The following is a 23,961-nucleotide window of genomic DNA, read 5'->3' on the forward strand; positions in this document are numbered from 1 at the left end:
TGTCTCCTGTAGATGTTGTGCCTGAAGTCCCTCCCCGAGCACCTCAAGTAATCCTTCATCCTGTAAACTCTAATCCAGTGTAAGTGCTCTCCACACCTCACATTCACGGTTATATTTACTGTATTCATGGGATGGTAGCCGACATTTTATTCTCTGCTTAGGATGTCTGTGGGAGTGTATTGTATTATTATATTTGATATAACGCAGCCCTGTCTCAGCCGGATTGCAGCACCAGTTGCACAATTGTACGGATTGCATGCAGCATCAGGTGGCTTTCTCTCCAAGACAGATATAGCATTGCAGATAATGTGTCCGTCCATGTTACAGTGTACAACACATCTCACCTGATCACCAGGGACATGGAGCCGTTTATTTGGGATGTCTCTAATTAGGGAAAATTAGGAGTAAATAAGTAACAGGTGAGGCTGTCCCTGCAGGGAGATGTTTTTTCTTCCCTTTAGGGTACAGTCCTTGGCTATGTTCACACTTGATGTAACATGGACGGTGCTATACTGCTGGACGCCGGATGGCGTATGGCATGTTCCTGCAGCCGATTCCGCTGTATTGTCCGCAGGAACATTATCTTTTTACAATTTAATTGAAAAATTGAACACCGCTAGGTGTGCCCGCAATTCAATGAACCATTGACTGCAATTTAAAGTGTCACTGTTGTTCCTTTTTTTTTTTTTTTTTTTTTAGCAGAAATCAATAGTCCAGACAATTTTAAGAAACTTTGTAATTTGGTTTATTAGGCAAATATGCCATTATCTGCATTCAAAAAGCCTTTCCCCAGGTCCCCACCCTCCTCTCGTTCATTCACTGCTCATTATCAGGAAATCTCAACACTTTTACATCAGTCGGGCCCTGTGTAACCTATGGAGAGGGGAAGGGGGAGGAGGAAGATTAGTCACCAGCAGAGAAGAAAGGATTACACAGCGGGACCTGTCTGAAAGCCGGTATTCAGAGGTCAGAGAGGTCAGTGCTGACTTCAGAGGAGATAGCCCGTTGATGTATTTGTAAATTAACTCTTTGTTGTCATGTTTTGGTGCCTCATCTCTCTCCACCCCTCCATAGGAGAACAATGAAGACAGGAGGGGGGAGAGCTTCAAACTGCTTTTTCATGATAAAAATGCATTTTTCAGCTAATAAACCCAAATACAAAGTTTTTTAAAATCACCTGTGCTATTGATTTCTGCAAAAAAAAATAAAAATGTAAACGACAGTGACACTTTAAAGTACGTCCACTGGCCGTATTTTACTTGTATGAACAGTCCCTTGTATTAACACCTCCATTTTAAGGAATGGACGGTAAAATAACGATGTCGGCACGCAGCAGGCGGCATTGCATTTAATTCAATGTAATGCCGCTGCTGCAGAAAAGAACGGACGCTGATCTATTCTATTCTTTTGCTGTTCTATAATGACGGCCATGATTGCACAAATAACGGGCATCAATGTAAACTAAAGGTCATTATTTGGCCTTATAATGACGGCCATCCGAAAAGAAAGCTGTCCAATGACCAAGAAAAGTCAGTGTGTGAGCATAGCCCCGCTCCATAGGCTGAGTGTAATAAAGCATGCCCTGTTTCTCTGTTTTTGCATCATTCACATTTGTGCATTTGTTCCTTCTTTCAGTAGCATTGCAAAAAAAGTCATACAATAGTTTATTGTTTATAAAAAAAACAGAAACAGATTATTTATAACAATAGATGGAAGTGAGGGGAGCAGCATGGAGCAGAACACTAATGATGGAGTGTGAGTCGGTGAGTGTGACTCGATGGAGTGTGAGTCGGTGAGTGTGACTCGATGGAGTGTGAGTCGGTGAGTGTGACTCGATGGAGTGTGAGTCGGTGAGTGTGACTCGATGGAGTGTGACTCGGTGACTCCGGCCTGGTGCTCGGCTTTTATGCTTCACTCTATGAGTCTGTATTCTACCAGGGAAAGTTCTGACGATATCTTCTCAGTTGGCGTCTTGCAGATTTGGATCCGATAAATCTGCTTTAGCGCTGGACGTCCATCTTTTTAACTAATGACTAAAGCATAAAAAGAGATTTAGTGTTTAGCTTGAGAGACCAAATAAAATAGGAGATGTGGATTAATCCCCAGCAGGGAGCGGTGTGGGCAGCTGGATAAACAGAGGAGGTGCCATGGATTGCCAATAAGCGGCCGTCCACTTCTGCCTTTGGCTTCATTAGCATGTTATCTCCAGTGCCACTACCTGATGCTGCCCGTCTGCACAACGCCCAGCTGTATTTAATAGAGCGACCAAAAGCACAAAGCAAACACCCACTTCTCTCCTCTGAGCGGCTTTTAGGGAGTGCAGAGCATCGATAAATATCCCATGTACTTCAGCTCTGTTTGTGAGCAGTGATATCTTCTTTACTCTGGCAGATATTCTTTGCTTGTATTGGAAGTGCTCACTATTTACCGTCTGCTTTCCCAAAATACATTTGTTCACACTTCGTTTTATTTTCACTCAAAATTGCATTCCTATTTAGCTTTTATTTTACTGTGCGTGAACGCAGCCTGATACTAACTATATTATACTGTACTATTCAACTAATACTAACTATACTAAACTGTACTATACTACTGATACTAACTATACTAAACTGTACTATACTACTGATACTAACTATACTATACTACACAGCTGATACTAACTATACTATACTACACCACTGATACAAAGTATACTATACTACACCGCTGATACAAAGTATACTATACTACACAGCTGATACTAACTATACTATACTACACCACTGATACAAAGTATACTATACTACACCACTGATACAAAGTATACTATACTACACCGCTGATACAAAGTGTACTATACTACACCACCGATACTAACTATACTATACTACACCACTGATACAAAGTATACTATACTACACTACTTATACTAACTATACTATACTATACTACACCACTGATACTAACAATACTATACTATACTACACCACTGATACTAACAATACTATACTATACTACACCACTGATACTAACAATACTATACTACACCACTGATACTAACTATACTATACTACACCACTGATACTAACTATACTATACTACACCACTGATACAAAGTATACTATACTACACCACTGATACTAACTATACTATACTATACTATACTGTACTATACCACTGATACTAACTATACTATACTATACTATACTATACTACACCACTGATACAAAGTATACTATACTACACCACTGATACTAACTATACTATACTATACTACACCACTGATACAAAGTATACTATACTACACTACTTATACTAACTATACTATACTATACTATACTACTGATACTAACTATACTACATCACTGATACAAAGTATACTATACTACACTACTTATACTAACTATACTATACTACACCACTGATACAAAGTATACTATACTACACAGCTGATTCTAACTATACTATACTACACTACTTATACTAACTATACTATACTATGGATACTAACTATACTATACTATACTACATCACTGATACAAAGTATACTATACTACACAGCTGATACAAAATGTACTATACTACACCACTGATACAAAGTATACTATACTACACCACTGATACAAAGTATACTATACTACACCACTGATACAAAGTATACTATACTACACCACTGATACAAAGTATACTATACTTCGCTACTTATACTAACTATACTATACTATACTGTACTATACTACTGATACTTACTATACTATACTACATCACTGATACAAAGAATACTATACTACACTACTTATACTAACTATACTATACTATTGATACTAACTATACTATACTGTACTACACTACTTATACTAACTATACTATACTATACTACTGATACTAACTATACTATACTGTACTATACTACTGATACTAACTATACTATACTACACCACTGATACAAAGAATACTATACTACACTACTGATACTAACTATACTATACTATACTATACTACTGATACTTACTATACTATACTACACCACTGATACAAAGAATACTATACTACACTACTTATACTAACTATACTATACTATACTATACTACTGATACTTACTATACTATACTACACCACTGATACAAAGAATACTATACTACACTACTTATACTAACTATACTATACTATGGATACTAACTATACTATACTATACTACTGATACTAACTATACTATACTATACTATACTACTGATACTAACTATACTATACTATACTATACTACTGATACTAACTATACTACACCACTGATACTAACTATACTATACTACACTACTTATACTAACTATACTATACTATACTATACTACTGATACTTACTATACTATACTACACCACTGATACAAAGTATACTATACTACACTACTTATACTAACTATACTATACTGTACTATACTACTGATACTTACTATACTATACTACACCACTGATACAAAGTATACTATACTACACTACTGATACTAACTATACTACACCACTGATACAAAGTATACTATACTACACTACTTATACTAACTATACTATACTACACCACTGATACAAAGTATACTATACTACACTACTTATACTAACTATACTATACTATACTGTACTATACTACTGATACTTACTATACTATACTACACCACTGATACAAAGTATACTATACTTCGCTACTGATACTACCTATACTATACTGTACTATACTACTGATACTGAGAAACAGATCGCTGATCTCAAGGAGACCAGCCAAATGATAACATTGCCGGCTGCTAGTAAAAGCGCTCAATGCAGTGAAATCCTAGGTGCATTGCCCCCTGGGAAACATGAATATGCAAAAGAAGAGCCCGTGGAGCCTCATTTAAGAGTCTCGAAACCAAGTACTAGTCCGATATCCCTCCGGGAAGGACACAGCTAAGGGGCGGCTCCTGTAAGGAAACCATCAAATCCACCATATTAAGTGGCCCTATAAGTCAATGTAATGACAAGGGAAAAACCAATGCCAGGTATCCATCCACATACAGCTGTTTCGGGGTGTTGCCCTTCATCAGTGTGGAGCAGGATTCTGGCTAGGTGGGAGCAATGTCTAGTAGAGCCATGGAGCTGCCCCTTAGCTGGGTCCTTCCTGGAGGGATATCTGACTAGTCCTGTGTTTCGAGGCTCTTAAATAGGGCTCCACGGGCTCTTCTTTTGCATATACTACTGATACTATACTACACTACTGATACTATTTATACTGTACTATTCTGCTGATACTAACTATACTATACTGCTATACTATACTATACTATACTATGCCATACTACTATACTATGTTGCTGTACTATACTATACTATAATACAATACCATACTACTATATTATGCTGCTGTTTGGCCACTTCCAGGTAAATCATGGCACATTGTAGGCCCACCCAGCCGATCAGCGGCTTCATCCTCCTCAGTCACTGATTGGCTGGGTGGGCCTGCAACAGCACGTGGAAGCAGCCAAGCAGGGGATAGAGCTGCAGGATTGCGGTGGTGATTGGGGCGGGTGTGTTGCTAGACCCAGGGAGGTAACTTTACTTTTTTATGTTGAAACAGCCCATGCCTGGCTATATTGTAAAAAAATACCTCTTACCCGGAATACCTCTGTAAGAACAGCCAAAGTCATCAGAACTAAGCAAACCTCACCATCTTCCTTTATATGCTTTTTTATAGTGTGTTATACTGGTATGTTACAGCTGTATACTGGTATGTTACTGGTATGTTACAGCTGTATACTGGTATGTTACTGGTATGTTACAGCTGTATACTGGTATGTTACAGCTGTATACTGGTATGTTACAGCTATAGTCCATTCATGATAAATGAGAAGAGAGACAAGGAAGAAATAGTAACCTGCCTGTCCCATACCTGTATGACCTGCACTAAATCCTGGAGCTATTCTCTGTCATCAGCACAAAGGCGGGAGATTCCCTCCACATCCCCACACTGTAATGGCAGCAGATTGGCTCCTTCCTGAGCCGCCATGGAGGATGTATACAGGAGTCGGCACATAACTTCCCAGGACTTTATGGAATGAGGAAATTTCTCACTGAAATAACCAGCGATGGAAAGAATGTGACAGGGGAACAAATGTGTCCTGTGATTACAGCGGCCGGTCTGCGTCACTCCTCTGAGCCAATGCCTGGCCACACCTGCATGTGATCGCGAGTACGTGTGTGTGTGCGCGTGCCAGGGAGGTTTAGTCAGTGGTGAATGATGGAATACTGAGTGTTACGCTGGGTCCACACTGCGTTTTTGCTGTCCTTTTAATGAAAAAAACTGATGTATTTTTGTGCATCCATTTGGATCTGTTTTTCATTTGACTTCCTTTATTAAAAAAAGTGGATCAAAACGCATCTTTTTTTTAGCGAATACAAAAACATGGTCGACCACAAACTGATGCATTTCTTTATTTTTTTTTATAATGGAAGTTAAAGAAAAAACAGATCCAATATTTGTTTTTCTGCAGCATCGGGCAACATCATCTCCTCTTGTATTACTTGATATATTTAAACTGATGCATAATTCCCAGGCCCAGTAAGATAGGACGACAAACATCGCCATAATATGTTTGCTCCACCATTTCTGCATACTATGCTCTCTGCTCTCTATATTCAGTGTTCGGGGGTCATCTCACATACTCTCTGCTCCGTGTAGTGCGGCTTATATTCAGTGTTCGGGGGTCATCTCACATACTGTCTGCTCCATGGACTGCGGCTTATATTCAGTGTTCGGGGGTCATCTCACATACTCTCTGCTCCGTGTAGTGCGGCTTATATTCAGTGTTCGGGGGTCATCTCACATACTGTCTGCTCCATGGACTGCGGCTTATATTCAGTGTTCGGGGGTCATCTCACATACTGTCTGCTCCATGGACTGCGGCTTATATTCAGTGTTCGGGGGTCATCTCACATACTGTCTGCTCCATAGACTGCGGCTTATATTCAGTGTTCGGGGGTCATCTCACATACTGTCTGCTCCATGGACTGCGGCTTATATTCAGTGTTCGGGGGTCATCTCACATACTCTCTGCTCCGTGTAGTGCGGCTTATATTCAGTGTTCGGGGGTCATCTCACATACTCTCTGCTCCATGGACTGCGGCTTATATTCAGTGTTCGGGGGTCATCTCACATACTGTCTGCTCCATGGACTGCGGCTTATATTCAGTGTTCGGGGGTCATCTCACATACTGTCTGCTCCATGGACTGCGGCTTATATTCAGTGTTCGGGGGTCATCTCACATACTGTCTGCTCCATGGACTGCGGCTTGTGTTCAGTATACACCTTATCTGCCACAGAAGTATACGCCGATCTGCCACCGTTGTATTCTTGCTCGCACTTATAAACATGTTTAGACAGTCGGAAACTCTATTATGGTGACTGACATCACCCAAATATCTGTAATTATAACAGAATTTTTTATTATCTGTTCCAGTAATGAAGGAAATCCATTACTTCAAATTGAAGTGGAGCCAACGTCTGAGGTAAAGCCGTCTCACTCTTACATGTTGTTAAGAACAGCGAAATGTAACATTGTTTTTCTCTTTGTATCAAACCCTTCAAATTGTCGGCTATTCAGAGGACATGCGGCATAATATATATATATTCCTGCATGGGGGTGACCAGAGTTTGGTCTGTATTGAAAATCACTTTTGTGGAAGTTCTGGATCAGCGATCGCTCCCATATCGGTGATGGTAACATTCACCTTCCAACCTGAACGAGTCAGATAGATCTTCAGCCGTTCCAGAATCTTGGACCATGTACAGTGAGCAACTTATTCCCTCAAAAGAAAGTAATGGTACATGGCTAGGATCGTCCCTTTATGATCGGTGGACATCTTACTGCCACTTACCCCACTAATCCTGAGGCTACGTTCACACCCAGTAAAATAAAACGGCCGTAATTTTGAGTGAAAATAAAACAATGTGTGATCGGGTAAAAACAAACAGCAGTTTTTGGGGTAAAAAATAAAAAGTAAATAATGAGCATGTTCCTTATTATTCAGTTGTTCTACTATACTATGTGCGCGCACTGATGGTCAGTTACCCATAAACTTCAATAGAGCACATTATTTCATTCAAAATGCGGCCGTATTTTACTCTGTGTGAATGAAGCCTCACACTAAGCAGACTGCAGTGCTTCTTCAATGCTGCCTCCTCCTTCTCAGTGTTTTTCCCTGGACCAGGGATGGAGAACCTTCAGCCCTGCAGCTGTTGGAGGAATGATGGGATTTGTAGTTCTGCATCAGCTGGAGGGCTAAAGGTTCGCTGTCCCTGGCCTGCATGGTGGCTCTCTCAGTCTCTTGCACCACTGTTTCACCACTGTCTTGCACCATTATGCAGAAGTGCTGCCGCCCTCTCCAATTGAGGAATGATGGTGATCTTGGCACAGCCGACTAATACACCATGACTTTAATAACCCTTTATCTCAGGCATGGGGTATTCCTCTTTTGGGCAGAAGAAATCTGAAGACACTGAAAAGCAATAGAAACCTAAAGCTGTTTCAGGACCTGCATATGTGTCACAGAGTTTTTATTAAAGCAGAAGTCCGGCAAAATTTTTATTAAAGTACTGTATTGCCCCCGAAAAGTCATACAAATCCCCTATATACGATTATTACGGGAAATGCTTATCAAGTGCTTTTTTCCCTGCACTCACTACTGCATCAAGGCTTTACTTCCTGGATAACATGGTGATGTCACTTCCTGGATAACCTGATGATGTCACTTTCTGGATAACATGGTGATGTCGCTTCCTGGATAACCTGATGATGTCACTTTCTGGATAACATGGTGATGTCGCTTCCTGGATAACATGGTGATGTCACTTCCTGGATAACACGACAATGTCACTTCCTGGATAACATGGTGATGTCACTTCCTGGATAACATGGTGATGTCACTTCCTGAATAACATGGTGATGTCACTTCCTGGATAACATGGTGATGTCCCTTCCTGGATAACATGGTGATGTCACTTCCTGGATAACATGGTGATTTCCCTCCCTGGGTAACATGGTGATGTCAATTCCTGGATAACCTGATGATGTCACTTTCTGGATAACATGGTGATGTCGCTTCCTGGATAACATGGTGATGTCACTTCCTGGATAACACGACAATGTCACTTCCTGGATAACATGGTGATGTCACTTCCTGGATAACTTGGTGATGTCACTTCCTGGATAACATGGTGATGTCCCTTCCTGGATAACATGGTGATGTCACTTCCTGGATAACATGGTGATGTCCCTTCCTGGATAACATGGTGATGTCACTTCCTGGATAACATGGTGATTTCCCTCCCTGGATAACATGGTGATGTCACTTCCTGGATAACATGGTGATGTCACTTCCTGGATAACATGGTGATGTCACTTCCTGCATAAAATGGTGATGTCACAACCTGACTCCCGGAGCTGTACGGGCTGTGGCTGCTGGAGAGGATGATGGCAGGGGGACACTGAGGGACACAGGGCACTGGAGGGACACTGAGCATCCCGCTGCCATCATCCTCTCCGGCAGCCACAGCCTTCACAACACCATGTTATCCAGGAAGTGACATCACCATGTTATCCAGGAAGTGACATCACCATGTTATTTAGGAAGTGACATCTCCATGTTATCCAGGAAGTAAAGCCTTGATGCAGCAGTAAGGGCAGGGAATAAAGCACTTTATAAGCATTTCCCGTAATAAGTGTATATTGGTGATTTGTATAACTTTTGAGGGGTAATACAATACTTTACTAAAAATTTTCACCAGACTTCTCCTTTAACCTCTTAAGGACATAGGACGTACCGGTACGTCCTATGTCCTCACTTGCACTTCAAAGCGGGGCCGCGCGGCGGCCCCGCTTTGAAGTGCCGCGATCCCGGGTGCCGCGTGTAGCCCGGGACCGCCGCTATTAGCGGGCACGGTCTGATCGCCGTGCCCGCTAATTAGCTAATCGGAGGCAGCTGTCAAAGTTGACAGCTGCCTCCGATTACCGGAGGCAACGTTTCCCTGGTGTCTAGTGGGGGAGATCGCTCCTCCGGGACCTTGTCCCGGAGGAGCGATCTCCGTTACTGATGCCGGCCGGGGACGCGTCCAAGATGGCGCCGTCCTCGGCTCGGCACTCGTTTACTTCCGGCTGCAGCAGCCGAAAGCAAACGAGTGCCGATCTCATGGATCTCTGCAGCATATCTATGCTGCAGAGATCTCAATGAGAGATCACAGTGTATATACTAGAAGTCCCCCATGGGGGCTTCTAGTATATGTGTAAAAAAAAAAAAAAAAGTGTTGTTAATAGTAAAAAGCCCCCTCCCCTAATAAAAGTCTGAATCACCCCCCTTTTCCCAGGTTTTAAATAAAAGAAAACAAATAAATAAATAAATAAACATGTTTGCTATCGCCGCGTGCGTAATCGCCCGAACTATTAATTAATCACATTCCTGATCTCGTACGGTAAACGGCGTCAGCGCAAAAAAATCCCAAAGTGCAAAATTGCGCATTTTTGGTCGCATCAAATCCAGAAAAAATGTAATAAAAAGCGATCAAAAAGACGTATATGGGCAATCAAGGTACCGATAGAAAGATCAAATCATGGCGCAAAAAATGACACCTCGCACAGCCCCATAGACCAAAGGATAAAAGTGCTATAAGCCTGGGAATGGAGCGATTTTAAGGAACGTATATTAGTTAACAACGGTTTGAATTTTTTACAGGCCATCAGATACAATATAAGTTATACATGTTATATATCGTTTTAATCGTAACGACTTGAGGAACATGCATAACAAGTCAGTTTTACCCCAGGGTGAATGGCGTAAAAACACATTTCCCCCAAATAAAAGAAATGCGTTTTTTTTTTCAATTTCACCACACTTTGAATTTTTTTCTGGTTTCGCAGTGTACTTTATGCAAAAATTCAGCCTGTAATTGCAAAGTACAATTAGTGACGCAAAAAATAAGGGGTCATGGGGGTTTCTAGGTGGAAAAATGCAACTGCTATGGCCTTTTATGCACAAGGAGGAAAAACCGAAAACGTAAAAACGAAAATGGGCCATGTCCTTAAAGGGTTAAGAGAGTATTCCCATCTCAATAAGTTACCCCAATGCACAGGATAGGAGATAACACACACATTTGTGGGGGACCCCCACCGATGCTGAGAATGGAGCATAAATGTCTCTGGAATGAATGATGTGGACCCCCGCCTGCACGGCCACCTCTCTATAGGACTGCCAAACTCCATTCTACACATTTCATATTCTATATAGTGCTTTGTTCTTTATTTAATTATTTTTTTCATTTTATTTATATACTATATATATATATATATTTTATTTTCACTGTATTTTGAACTTTATATTCAAAAACAAAAACAAATAAATTCTCTCAGCTATGGGCAATCCCGTGGTTTATTTTTCTCCATTTTTTTTTTTTTTTTACATGACCCCAAAAATCCTTTGAAGTCCCGCCTGTGGTCCCAGCATGGCACTTTACAGATCATTGTTCTGTTGCATGGTCGTATACCATGCAACAAGGCATTTTCCCATATGAAATATTTATTTTTGTATATTTTTTCATGAAACTATTTTATTCGATAAATATTAAGTCATAATGCCCGAGGAGAAGCAAGTAGTGGCGGGAATAGAAAGGGACACAAGGAAATGGAGGGCCGTTTCTACTTATAAAGAAATATTTAGAACCAAGGATAATAAGGTTGGTATAAATATGCAAATACAATGAATAATTCAGCCTGTGAATGACTGGTGGATATTCATTTATAAGATATATTAATTCTATTATCCTTAATTCCCCTGAAGCAGCTCTGCAGTGGATGACTGGAATACGGTATCATTATAAGATCGGTGGGGTCGGAGTCCTTGCACCCCCAAAGATCAGCTCTATAAAGGGGCTGTAATGTTGCGTCTCCTTTATAGTTTACCATGCACAATCTCAGTCCAATTCACTTGAATGGGACTAAGCTGTAGTAAATTGCAGTACCAGGTACGGCCACTATGACAAGTACGGAGCTGTGTCTGATGAAGGGGATGCTGTATGTGCTGGAGTGTTTAAGCAAAATAAAACAGCTGAACAGTGCGGATGCCAAGAGTCAGACCATTATCGAACTAATATTTATAAAGGGCATAAAGGGCCGTTTACACGATTATCGGCCAGGAGCGTTGCTGGAAACTGGAAAGAGGCGGAACGGCTCCTGACAGCCGACACATAATTTGTATAATTTTGTAATGTGTAATAATTACGGGCTGCGGAATCTGTTGGCGCTATACAAATAAATATTGAACGCTGTCAATCAAGGAACAATGTTGTACACACTAATGTTAAAGGGGCACTCCGGCAAATATTATATTATATACATATATATATTATATTATATTTTTCTTTCAAATCAGAAAGTTTAACAGTAATTAATGTAATTTATTTCTATGTAAAAATCTCTAGTCTTCCAGTACTTATCAGCTGCTGTATGTCCTGCAGGAAGTGGTGTATTATCTTCAGTCTGACACAGTGCTCTCTGCTGCCACCTCTGTGCATGTCAGGAACTGTCCAGAGCAGCAGCAAATCCCCATAGAAAACCTCTCCTGCTCTGGACAGTTCCTGACATGGACAGAGGTGGCAGCAGAGAGCACTGTGTCAGACTGGAGAGAATACACCACTTCCTGCAGGACATACAGCAGCTGATAAGTACTGGAAGATTGGAGATTTTTTAATACAAGTAAATTACAAATCTATATAACTTTCTGAAACCAGTCAATTTGAAAGAATTTTTTTTTCTCCAGAGTACCCCTTTAACATAAGTGTGTACAGTATTCTTCCTTTATTGACAGCGTTCTTCCATAATTCAGCGTTCCTTCTTGATTGACAGCGTTCTTCTATGATTGACATCTCTTTTCCTTGATTGACAGCGTTCTTCTATGATTGACAGCTGTCTTCCTTCATTGACAGTCTTCTTCTATGATTGACAGCTCTCTTTCTTCATTGACAGCGTTCTTCCATAATTGACATTGTTCCTTCTTGATTGACAGCTCTCGTTACTCATGAATGCTTTGGTGTCGCTGCCAGTAAAACAGACTGACGTTTTTCCCTGATATTTCTCCTCAGAATGAAGAAAGCAACGAGAAAGCAGACGAGTCTGAAGACGACTTTGAGGAGATGAACCACTTGTTGCTTTCAGCCAGGAACTTTCCCCGCAAAGCCAGTCAGACCAGCATATTCCTGCAGGAATGGGACATTCCATTTGAGCAGCTGGAAATTGGGGAGATGATCGGCAAGGGACGTTTTGGTTTAGTGTATCACGGCCGGTGGCACGGCGAGGTGGCCATCAGGCTCATTGACATTGAACGGGATAATGAAGACCAGTTAAAGGCGTTTAAACGGGAGGTGATGGCTTATCGACAAACACGACACGAGAATGTGGTCCTCTTCATGGGAGCCTGCATGAGCCCTCCGCACCTAGCAATCATCACCAGGTAATCCTCGTGTTACTCCATACTGCCCCCATGCATACAATATATATATATATATATATATATATATATATATATATATAGTATATGCAATACGAATGTAGACGAGAGAGAATAAGCGGTGTACCATAGCAATGTAGGAGGAGCCTTCCTATAGTATACATGATAGGTACGTCCAATAAATCAATAAGCTCGGCCATAATGTGTGCTGGGGCTACTTCTACAATTTTCATAGACTTCAATGGAGAGGGTAGCATGCAAGTGTAGGCAACTCTTTATTACTTTTTAAAGTGAAACGCTGGCGATTTTTTTTTCTTTCAAATCAACTGGTGGCAGAAAGTGTCAGAGATTTGTAATTTACTTCTATTTAAAAATCTCAAGTCTTCCAGTACTCATCAGCTGCTGTATGTCCTGCAGGAAGTGGTGGATTCTCTCCAGTCTGACACAGTGCTCTCTGCTGCCACCTCTGTTCATGTCAGGAACTGTCCAGAGCAGCAGCAAAACCCCATAGAAAACCTCTCCTGCTCTGGACAGTTCCTGACATGGACAGAGGTGGCAGCAGAGAGCACTGTGTCAGACTGGAGAGAATACAGCACTTCCTGCAGGACATACAGCAGCTAATAAGTACTGGAAAACGGGAGATTTGTAAAATAGAAGTAATATACAAATCTATACAACTTTTTGACACCAGTTGATGTGAAAAAAAACATTTTTCCCGCCGCATGAAATAGGTCGGAATTTTGGTAGGTTAGTAGGTTTATAGTTTACTAATTTATGAACAATTTTAGGTAATTGGAGTTAATGCTTTAAAACCAGTGAGGACTGGTGATGTTTCACAGATAAAAGCGTCGTCCATCCTGACTCATATCCCCACTATCATAGTATATATACAGATTCCCACCATATGCCCCTCTCTCCACCTGATGATCTGACTACACTGATGATTTGCTGTATTACTCTGGTTTCTCCCTATAGTTGCCGCACATTTATAGTGAGTTTCGCTGTGATAACTTTATCGGCTTCATTTCCTACTAAAGTTCATTTTTTATGCATCTCCTGCAAATCTGTTTGAGCGATAGGAATGGATCCGCCGGGATCATTATAATCAGGTTGGGAATTCTCGGCCATAATTGAAAGAGCGTTTCCACCCAGGAGCGGCTTTATGCCGGAGCACAGTCAGCAGCCCAGTGTAAAGACATCATACTAATCGCCCAGAATTGCTTCTATCGCGGTCATGAAGTTCAGAGCCATGATGCTGCGTGGTGTAGCTTCCCACCGGGTCTGTGTGGGGGACAAGAAGGGACAAAATGGAGTTCGGAGAGGTTGTCCCTTTCTAGACCTTCTTTAGTTCCCTGAATCAGATTATCGCTCAGTGTAATAAAGACAATGATTGTCTAAAAGAAACAATCATTCACCGGATACACATCACTACTTGTCATAGGAGAGAGGTGCGGCCGTCAGCTGCGGAATGTGGGAAATAAGATAATAAGCTTTATACTTACCTCTCTGCGCTCCCCGTTCTCCTTTTAGCTTTGCACCATAGCTGCCCCTTGAACATCTAATTCAGTCTGGGTAGTGACAGTCTGCTCAGCCAATCACTGACCACGGCTGTGTCCCATTCTGGACAGTGATTGGCTGAGCCACCTGTCACTTCAAAGACAGCTTCAGCAGTTCCAGTGGCGGCTGTGGTGAGCAAGAGCATCGGGGAGCATGGAGAGGTAAGTATATACTTGTATATACCTTATTATTTACTGTGGTGCCTTGGATTATGAGCATAATTTGTTCAGGAACCGCGCTTGTAATCCAAATCCACTCTTAAACCAAAGCAAATTTTACCATAAGGAAATATTAAAATGCAGAGAATTGGTTCCACACCCCAAAAATGTTTTTTTATTCTGAATAACATGTAAAACAAATTAAACAAACATTTAGAAAGCTGGATATGTGATATTATATGTTACTGTACAGTATAGCAATCAGCATGTGGAGTATAATGTATAGTAACTGTATAACCCTGATAACACAGCAGCAGCTGGATATGTGATATATAAGTTACTGTACAGTATAGCAGCATGTGGTGTATAATGTATAGTAACTGTATAACCCTGATAACACAGCAGCAGCTGGATATGTGATATATGTTACTGTACAGTATAGCAGCATGTGGTGTATAATGTATAGTAACTGTATAACTGATAACACAGCAGCTGGATATGTGATATATAAGTTACTGTACAGTATAGCAATCGGCATGTGGTATATAATATATAGTAACTGTATAACCCTGATAACACAGCAGCTGGATATGTGATATATAAGTTACTGTACAGTATAGCAATCAGCATGTGGTATATAATATATAGTAACTGTATAACCCTGATAACACAGCAGCTGGATATGTGATATATGTTACTGTACAGTATAGCAGCATGTGGTGTATAATGTATAATAACTGTATAACCCTGATAACACTGCAGCAGCTGGATATGTGATATATAAGTTACTGTACAGTATAGCAATCAGCATGTGGAGTATAATGTATAGTAACTGTATAACCCTGATAACACAGCAGCTGGATATGTGATATATAAGTTACTGTACAGTATAGCAGCATGTGGTATATAATGTATAGTAACTGTATAACCCTGATAACACAGCAGCTGGATATGTGATATATAAGTTATTGTACATTATAGCAATCAGCATGTGGTATATAATGTATAGTAACTGTATAACCCTGATAACACAGCAGCTGGATATGTGATATATAAGTTACTGTACAGTATAGCAGCATGTGGTATATAATGTATAGTAACTGTATAACCCTGATAACACAGCCGCAGCTGAATCTGTGATATATAAGTTACTGTACAGTATAGCAGCATGTGGAGTATAATGTATAGTAACTGTATAACCCTGATAACACTGCAGCTGGATATGTGATATATAGGTTACTGTACAGTATAGCAGCATGTGGTGTATAATGTATAGTAACTGTATAACCCTGATAACACTGCAGCAGCTGGATATGTGATATATAAGTTACTGTACAGTATAGCAGCATGTGGTATATAATGTATAGTAACTGTATAACCCTGATAACACAGCAGCTGGATATGTGATATATAAGTTACTGTACATTATAGCAATCAGCATGTGGTGTATAATGTATAGTAACTGTATAACCCAGATAACACAGCAGCTGAATGTGTGATATATAAGTTACTGTACAGTATAGCAGCATGTGGTGTATAATGTATAGTAACTGTATAACCCTGATAACACAGCAGTTGGATATGTGATATATAAGTTACTGTACATTATAGCAATCAGCATGTGGTGTATAATGTATAGTAACTGTATAACCCAGATAACACAGCAGCTGAATGTGTGATATATAAGTTACTGTACAGTATAGCAGCATGTGGTATATAATGTATAATAACTGTATAACCCTCATAACACAGCAGCAGTTTGTAAATACAGGATGGAGCTGCAGATCCCCATAATGCCGTAGTGTTGTACAACAGGCTAGAATAGAGAAGCAGGGCTGCTGTGAGAGATCTGTGTGGTCACATGACAGCAATGGGAAAAGGGGTGTGTTGAGCATGGACCAATCAGGAAGTGAGAATTGCAGAGTGGTGCAGGAGGACAGTGACAGAATTTTTTTTATACAGCAGTGTGAATAGATGAGTGTGAGTGCAGGCACATTATAGCAGCAGAGTGTATAGCTGAGTTTAAATTCAGGCACATTATAGCAGGAATGGAGAGGATGGGAAACACAAGGGCTGACAGAGACTGCAGGGAGTATGAAGGAAGGAGCAGGACAGATGTGGGCACATACATGCAGCACTCTCTGTCCGGGGAGAGAGGGGTTACAGCTATGGAGAGATTACCTCACAGTCCTGTCCCCTGATGTAAGCCCCAGCCTGAAGTGGATCTGCTATGATTTGGAAGGTGAGGGAGACTTCCTGGGTCAGAGTTCAGAGCTGTAGGCACTGCTATGCAGACCATGCCCCTCCCCCACTCCCCCTCCCACCCAGTACAGGGAGCTCTTACACCAAAGCAATGCTCTTAAATCAAGTTACTCTTAAACCAAGCTACCACTGTATTTTTATTTGGAAGTGAATAGAAAAGCAGATCAAAACAGATGTAGACAAATTCACTCATTTTTTGCATAAAACGGATAAAAAAAACGGATTGTAAAAACTCAGTGTGCACCTAGCCTTAGTATAGAGATGTTCCTGCGATGTAATGAAACGCCAAGAGTTACTGGGTTATCAGACATCTGTATACTTAATATATGCGAAAAAATAATTAGTTGTGTCCTGAATATGGGTTATCTGTGAGGTCACCTGAGGGCTTCTATCCGACAGCCGTAATCCCAGTGCTTGATGAATTGGCAAAATGTCCCCATTCTTGTGTGAATGATGAATGTGCCTCGGACCTGGGATACGGCTCTGAAGCTATCCCTATGGGTAATGCCTCAGAAAGTAAGGCCTGATCAAAGGCTGCGGCGTTCCGCTGAGCGCAGCAGGGACATCCCATGGCGCTTGTTTTTGGACACAGAATGAGTAGAGAACGACCAGACTGACAGCTGCCCAAAGAGATGTCAGCTCTTTTATGTCATAGAGCGAGCAGATCCATATGACCACGGTCTGAGAATTATAGATCACACATCCAGATACCTGCTCCAGTTTCTTTCATTATCCTATGGGTTTAATAATTTAAGACCTCCGGAGATACAAGGAGACATCTTGTTCTTAGATATTTTTTACAATATAATGTTATCCGTAAAAGTTATATATTTCTCTAGTATAAAAAATAACAGACTTTTAGGCTATGTTCACACAACGTACTTTTTTACTTTGCATGTTAGTAAACTAATAGTCAGTGAGGACCATGGGAACTAGGGAATGTTGTATAGGAGGTCAGGGGTCCGGTCCACAACGGTGTTGTACCGGTCCTCTGATCCTCACAACAAACACATGATTGGAGTAAATTTAACCAGCAGGGAGAACGAACAGTCACACGATACGTTGCGGCACGGCTGCTGGGAGTTTTGAATTCTCCCGCCAGTGGCGTCGACCCGTGGCATCCCAGGTAGCTAGCAGCGCCATCTGGTATCTGTAATGTGACCCAGCCGGCGGCAAGACACAGAAGATCTGGAGCATACTCTTGCTGTACGCTCCTGCCAGAGCACCAGCCAACAAGGAGGACCTCAAAAAGTCACTAGCCTTTCAACAAACGTTGCATTATCTTGTGGAATATATGAAATTCATCTTTCTCTACTTATCATTATTTATTTGAAAAACTGCTAAAAGCCCTTAAAAGGCAACATGGATTATCAGCTCACTGAAGGATCAGATTATGTGCTGCTTATAGAAGTATATGGAGAGGAGCTAGAGATGAGAAAGGTGGGCCGTAAGACCAAGGTAAAGTGATACATAGAGGCTATAGAAAGCCCCAGTCAGTGTTATATGGGCCGGATTTACTGATTAGACTTCTAGGTTCAGGTTGGACATATTCTTTAGACTGGTGCTACATCTGAGAATGTGCTATAGAGACATAGGGGAGCAGGATCTCCTCTTCTGTGAGTGTATGCGAGACATCATAGTAGCTGGTCTCCACACACCAGCTGAGGGACATCTGTGTCAGATATGGAGTCTGCAGAGGGGAAAACTGCTGAAAAATGATAATATGAAAAGTTATATAATGTTTAAAAGTAGTGTGATCCATCGTGTACACACAGCAGTTTATTGAAAGGTGACCATTTAAACTGAAACCCTTCAGAACCATCCCTACAATGGACCTTATCCCTTTCAGCATGATAGGCTGCCTTGTACACAGTATATTCAATAAATAAAGGGGTATTCCACTCAAACACAACTTTTGATATGTAGCTGCCCATGGTGAGACTAACAATTCCTTACATACTTGTTATTATCTATTCAGTCTCCTTCCCCCAGTTCTCAGCTGCTGCATTCTGCTGTGGGAGCTTTTCTCTCTGTCTCCCCCTTTACCCTCCTCCCTTCTAAGACGGCTGATGTAAACAAGTCCCTGGCAGGCTGTATCTCCAACATTGTAGCTTAATGCTGGGAGAGTTATTTTGAGGTTGCTAATGAACTCACTGTGATTAATACTCTAAACATTACAAAGAAGCTACAATGTAGCAGATAAAGCCAGTCAGGGACTTGTTTACATCAGCCGTCTCAGAAAGGAGGGGGAGGAGGGGAGACAGAGAGAAAAGCTCACACACAGATTTTTGTGTCTTCAGCAGAAAGCAGCAGCTGAGAACTGGGGGAAGGAGACTGAGTATATAATAACAAGTATGGAAGAAATTGTTAGTCTCACCCTGGGCAGCAACATATCAAAAGTTATGTGTGAGTGGAATACCCCTTTAAGAAACTAGATCACATAATATTGTATGTAAGCACTAGTGATGAGTGATGATCCCCCCCCCAAAAAATGATTGGTTCGTGTTCGCTGAACATTCACAAACAAATAACGAACATACAGTAGACCTTATGTTTTGGTCTACACATATGCATACAGATTATCAGGTGTAAAGCGTAAATTGCGCAGTGTTGTACATTGTGAGATAAACGTTTGCACGTTCGAAAATGATCGCTATAACCATTCCAAACATCGAACAAATTGTTTGTGATCGGCGAACACCAACAATTAGCACCGTGTTCGTAGGAACATTTACGAACATGTTGGCTGATCACTAGTAAGCACCAAGCTATAGCAGTAACTCTCCTTAATAACACAGACGTGTATTGTGCCAGAACGATGGCTGAAGGGTTGAAGACTTTCTCAGTATGATTTCTGTATTATACTTATATATAGAATTTGCGGCGTCTGGTGTCTGTGGCACACAAATAGTTAATCAGAACCCATGGGTCTATTTCTATGTGTCACTGCTTTTCCTCATTGAGATTAATGTAAACCATCTAGGACTCATTAGGTGCTAAAGTATTATGGGCTGCAGTAAAATCTCCCCTATCTAAGTGTATGGGCTTGTATATATACATACGTAAACTATTTACATCCTAAATGGAACAATCTGATGGCTATTCCCAAATCTAATTTATATAAATGGTATCATAAACCGAGGCAACGTTCAGCCATCGGCGAGCGGCACATCTCAGATCCCGGCACATTCCCAGCTTCTTGCTAAAACTAGATGGACTTCTCTGCAGATCTCCATAAATCTTGTTATATTAAAGGGGTCGGCCGGCTTTTTTTTTTTTTTTTAACAGTCCAGAGTGTTGTAAAATAAAATAAATGAAGAAAAAGATCCCGGCACTCGCCTAAGATCCTGCAGTATATATGCAGTAACAGAAGATACTCTGTATACGTTATAATGCCTCCACCTCTTTATAAAGACACGGAGCTGTCATAACGTGTGCAGCGCATCTTCTGTTACTGCATAGGTTGCAATAAAGTTTTAAGCTGGGTTCACACACTGTATACTTCAGGCAGTATTTGGTCCTCAAGTCAGGTCCTCATAGCAACCAAAACCAGGAGTGGATTGAAAACACAGAAAGGATCTGTTCACACAATGTTGAAATTGAGTGGATGGCCGTCATATAACGGTAAATAACTGCCATCATTTCAATATAACAGCCGTTGTTTTAAAATAACAGCAAAAATTTGCCATTAAATGACGGCCATCCACTCAATTACAACATTGTGTGAACAGATCCTTTCTGTGTTTTCAATCCACTCCTGGTTTTGGTTGCTATGAGGACCTGACATGAGGACCAAATACAGCCTCAAATATACTGTGTGTGAACCCAGCCTTAAGATGTAAGGCGAGTGCCGGGATTTTTTTTCTATCATTGGTTCGCTCCTATAAAAAGCCCCGCAACGCTTCCCCTGAATGTCAGTTTACACTTCTATTGTAAAATAAATTAAGTCATACTCACCCTATTGATCCCCCATTGCTTCTGTCCCGATGCTTACTGTGTCCGCCTGCAGTCTCTACCCTTGGCATGGACATGTGACCACTGCAGCCAATCACTGGTTGGAGCAGCGACCTGTTGCAGTGGTCACATGGGAGTAGTATGACAAAAGATGTTCTGCCCTTAGATAACCATATACTGCATAGCCAATGCGAGGAAGATTTTTTTTAAATGACCTAAAGCAGTCATTCCCAACCTTACTACTGATAAAATAATTTAACAATAGTTAAAGTGATACTGCCACCCCCTTTAACTCTTGCTTCATTTCATCGGTTAACAGTGTCAAGTAGGCGGAACTTCACAGCAGTTGGGCCCCATCTATTGGCTGGGGAGAAGGCCCAACTGTCATGAAGCCCCGCCCAGGTGACACCGTCTACTCATGAAATTAAGCAATTTTAGAGCAGAAAGAAGACGCAGAAAAGTTTTATACAGATATATATCACATGTGCAGCCTCTAAGCTTGTGGATGGTGCGGAGACAGGGGTCAGCGTCACTTTAAACAATTTCAGCAATAAAGCCTGATTCATGTATTCATATTGTTAAACTGTGCCGTTACTAGTTAAAGGGGTACTCCGATAAAAAATATTCTTCTCTCAAATCAACTGGTTTCAGAAAGTTACATAGATTTGTAATTTACTTCTATTTAAAAATCTTTAGTCTTTCAGTACTTATCAGCTGCTGTATGTCCTGCAGGAAGTGGTCTATTCTCTCCAGTCTGACACAGTGCTCTCTGCTGCCACCTCTGTCCATGTCAGGAACTGTCCAGAGCAGGAAAGGTTTCTATAATTATTTGCTACTGCTCTGGACAGAGGTGGCAGCAGAGAGCACTGTGTCAGACTGGAGAGAACACACCACTTCCTGCAGGACATACAGCAGCTGATAACTACTGGTGATTTTTAAATAGAAGTAAATTACAAATCTATATAACTTTCAGAACCCAGTTAATTTGAAAGAAAATATTTTGGCCGGAGTGCCCCTTTGATAGGAATTTACATTATAGGTTATACTTTATATGGCTGGAAGGCTCCTGTGTAGTGTAGGGCTTCACTCGCTTTAGATTAAGGGACATTTCTTTGCAGTATTTAATGTAATGAACTCCATTAATCTAAAGTTAAAGAGATATCGGCGTCCAGTCAGGGGACATAGCAGGAAGCATTGATCAGAGGTAGAAAAGCCATCCCTCCATCAATAGACGACTAGAAGAGCCAATCAGTCCTGGTAAGGAATCAAAACAAGCAAATGATACGTCTCTATATCTATCGGCCGCGCCGCTTATTAGCTGAAGATTTCCTCTGCCTCCAGCTATGGACTCCGGCGTGTTAACCCTTCACGGGGTCGTCCTTACAGTCGCCTTCTACCTTCGGGCTTATAGACGGCTAATACAATCTAAAGAGATTTTTTCCCGACTTTTTACCGTTTTGTAGGATGTAGGATTTTTTATTCTGTTATCAATGACTCGGCCGTGGCCGTCATTATTAATTATTGACCCTATGTCAGATAACCGTCCATCAGGTGATCAGAGCGGCGGGAAGCTTCATCCACTATCAGACACATGGTCGATTCTTTCAGCCGCCGCTCAGGGTTTGACGTCTAATATCGTGTGATAAATTTTGATTTAGATAGAAATCAAGCGATGAGACGATCGGCTGTTTCCTGCTGTAAAACCGAAACCTCTCGAAACGATGGAAAAATGTGAATAATTAAAAAGAAGCTGATTCCAAATCAATCGAAACAATCGATTACACTGGTCTGCAGCCAAAAAGGTTCCGATATGAAAACAGTTGAACTTAACTAATTTTGGGCGCTGAGATCGAAAATGATGGTCAGATTTTCAAATTGGCTCTAATTTTTAAGATATAGACGAACTTTCTATATTTCTCACAGCCTGTGATACAATACTGGGAAAAGTTTGCATCATCAACTGGTATATTGCATCATCTTAGAATGACCAATAGTTATGGTATAAGGCTAGGTTCACACTGCGTTTTTGCTATCCGTGTTTTGCATTTGTGTGCACCCGTTTTGATCTGCTTTTCCATTGACTTTCATTATAAAGTCAATTATTATTTTTAACGGACGCAAGAGTAGTGTCAACAATATTTTTGTGTCCGTTAAAAAAAACGGATCCATTTCGATCCATTTTTTCTTATAATGGAAGTCAATGGAAAAACGTATCAAAACGGATGCACACAAATGCAAAAAAAACGGATGAAAAAAACATATTGCAAAAATGCAGTGTGAACCTAGCCTAAGGGTGGTATTACACGAAGCGATTATCGTTCGAATAATCGTTCAATCGGTCGTATTTGAACGATTATCTTTAAGTGTAATAGTAGACAACGATTAAACGACGAACGATTGGTCGCTGGTCGTTTAATAGGTTTTGAATCTATTTTTATCGTTTGTCTTTTACACATCGTTCGCACATCGTTCGTTTGAATAAGATGTCGTTAGCCGTTCCCTGTTCATTCGCAAATTGAAAGGGGAGTGTTCTTGA

General features: G+C 40.9%; 1 protein-coding gene across 3 annotated transcripts in view; it reads left to right on the forward strand.

Moving 5' to 3' along the window:
- Positions 1 to 23,961, forward strand: part of KSR2 (kinase suppressor of ras 2) — a 304,420-nt gene that overhangs the window by 232,396 nt on the left and 48,063 nt on the right. For all 3 annotated transcript variants that reach the window (XR_011362254.1, XM_069963967.1, XM_069963968.1), the window contains exons 12-14: positions 13 to 79; positions 7,461 to 7,509; positions 13,130 to 13,497. Coding sequence is in view for 2 of the 3 variants with exons in the window: in XM_069963967.1 (XP_069820068.1) it covers positions 13 to 79; positions 7,461 to 7,509; positions 13,130 to 13,497 (484 nt within the window). In the remaining variant the exon portion in view is untranslated. The remainder of the gene's footprint in view (positions 1 to 12; positions 80 to 7,460; positions 7,510 to 13,129; positions 13,498 to 23,961) is intronic.

Source organism: Dendropsophus ebraccatus, chromosome 3 (assembly GCF_027789765.1).
Source record: "Dendropsophus ebraccatus isolate aDenEbr1 chromosome 3, aDenEbr1.pat, whole genome shotgun sequence".
Classification (NCBI taxonomy): Eukaryota; Metazoa; Chordata; class Amphibia; order Anura; family Hylidae; genus Dendropsophus; species Dendropsophus ebraccatus.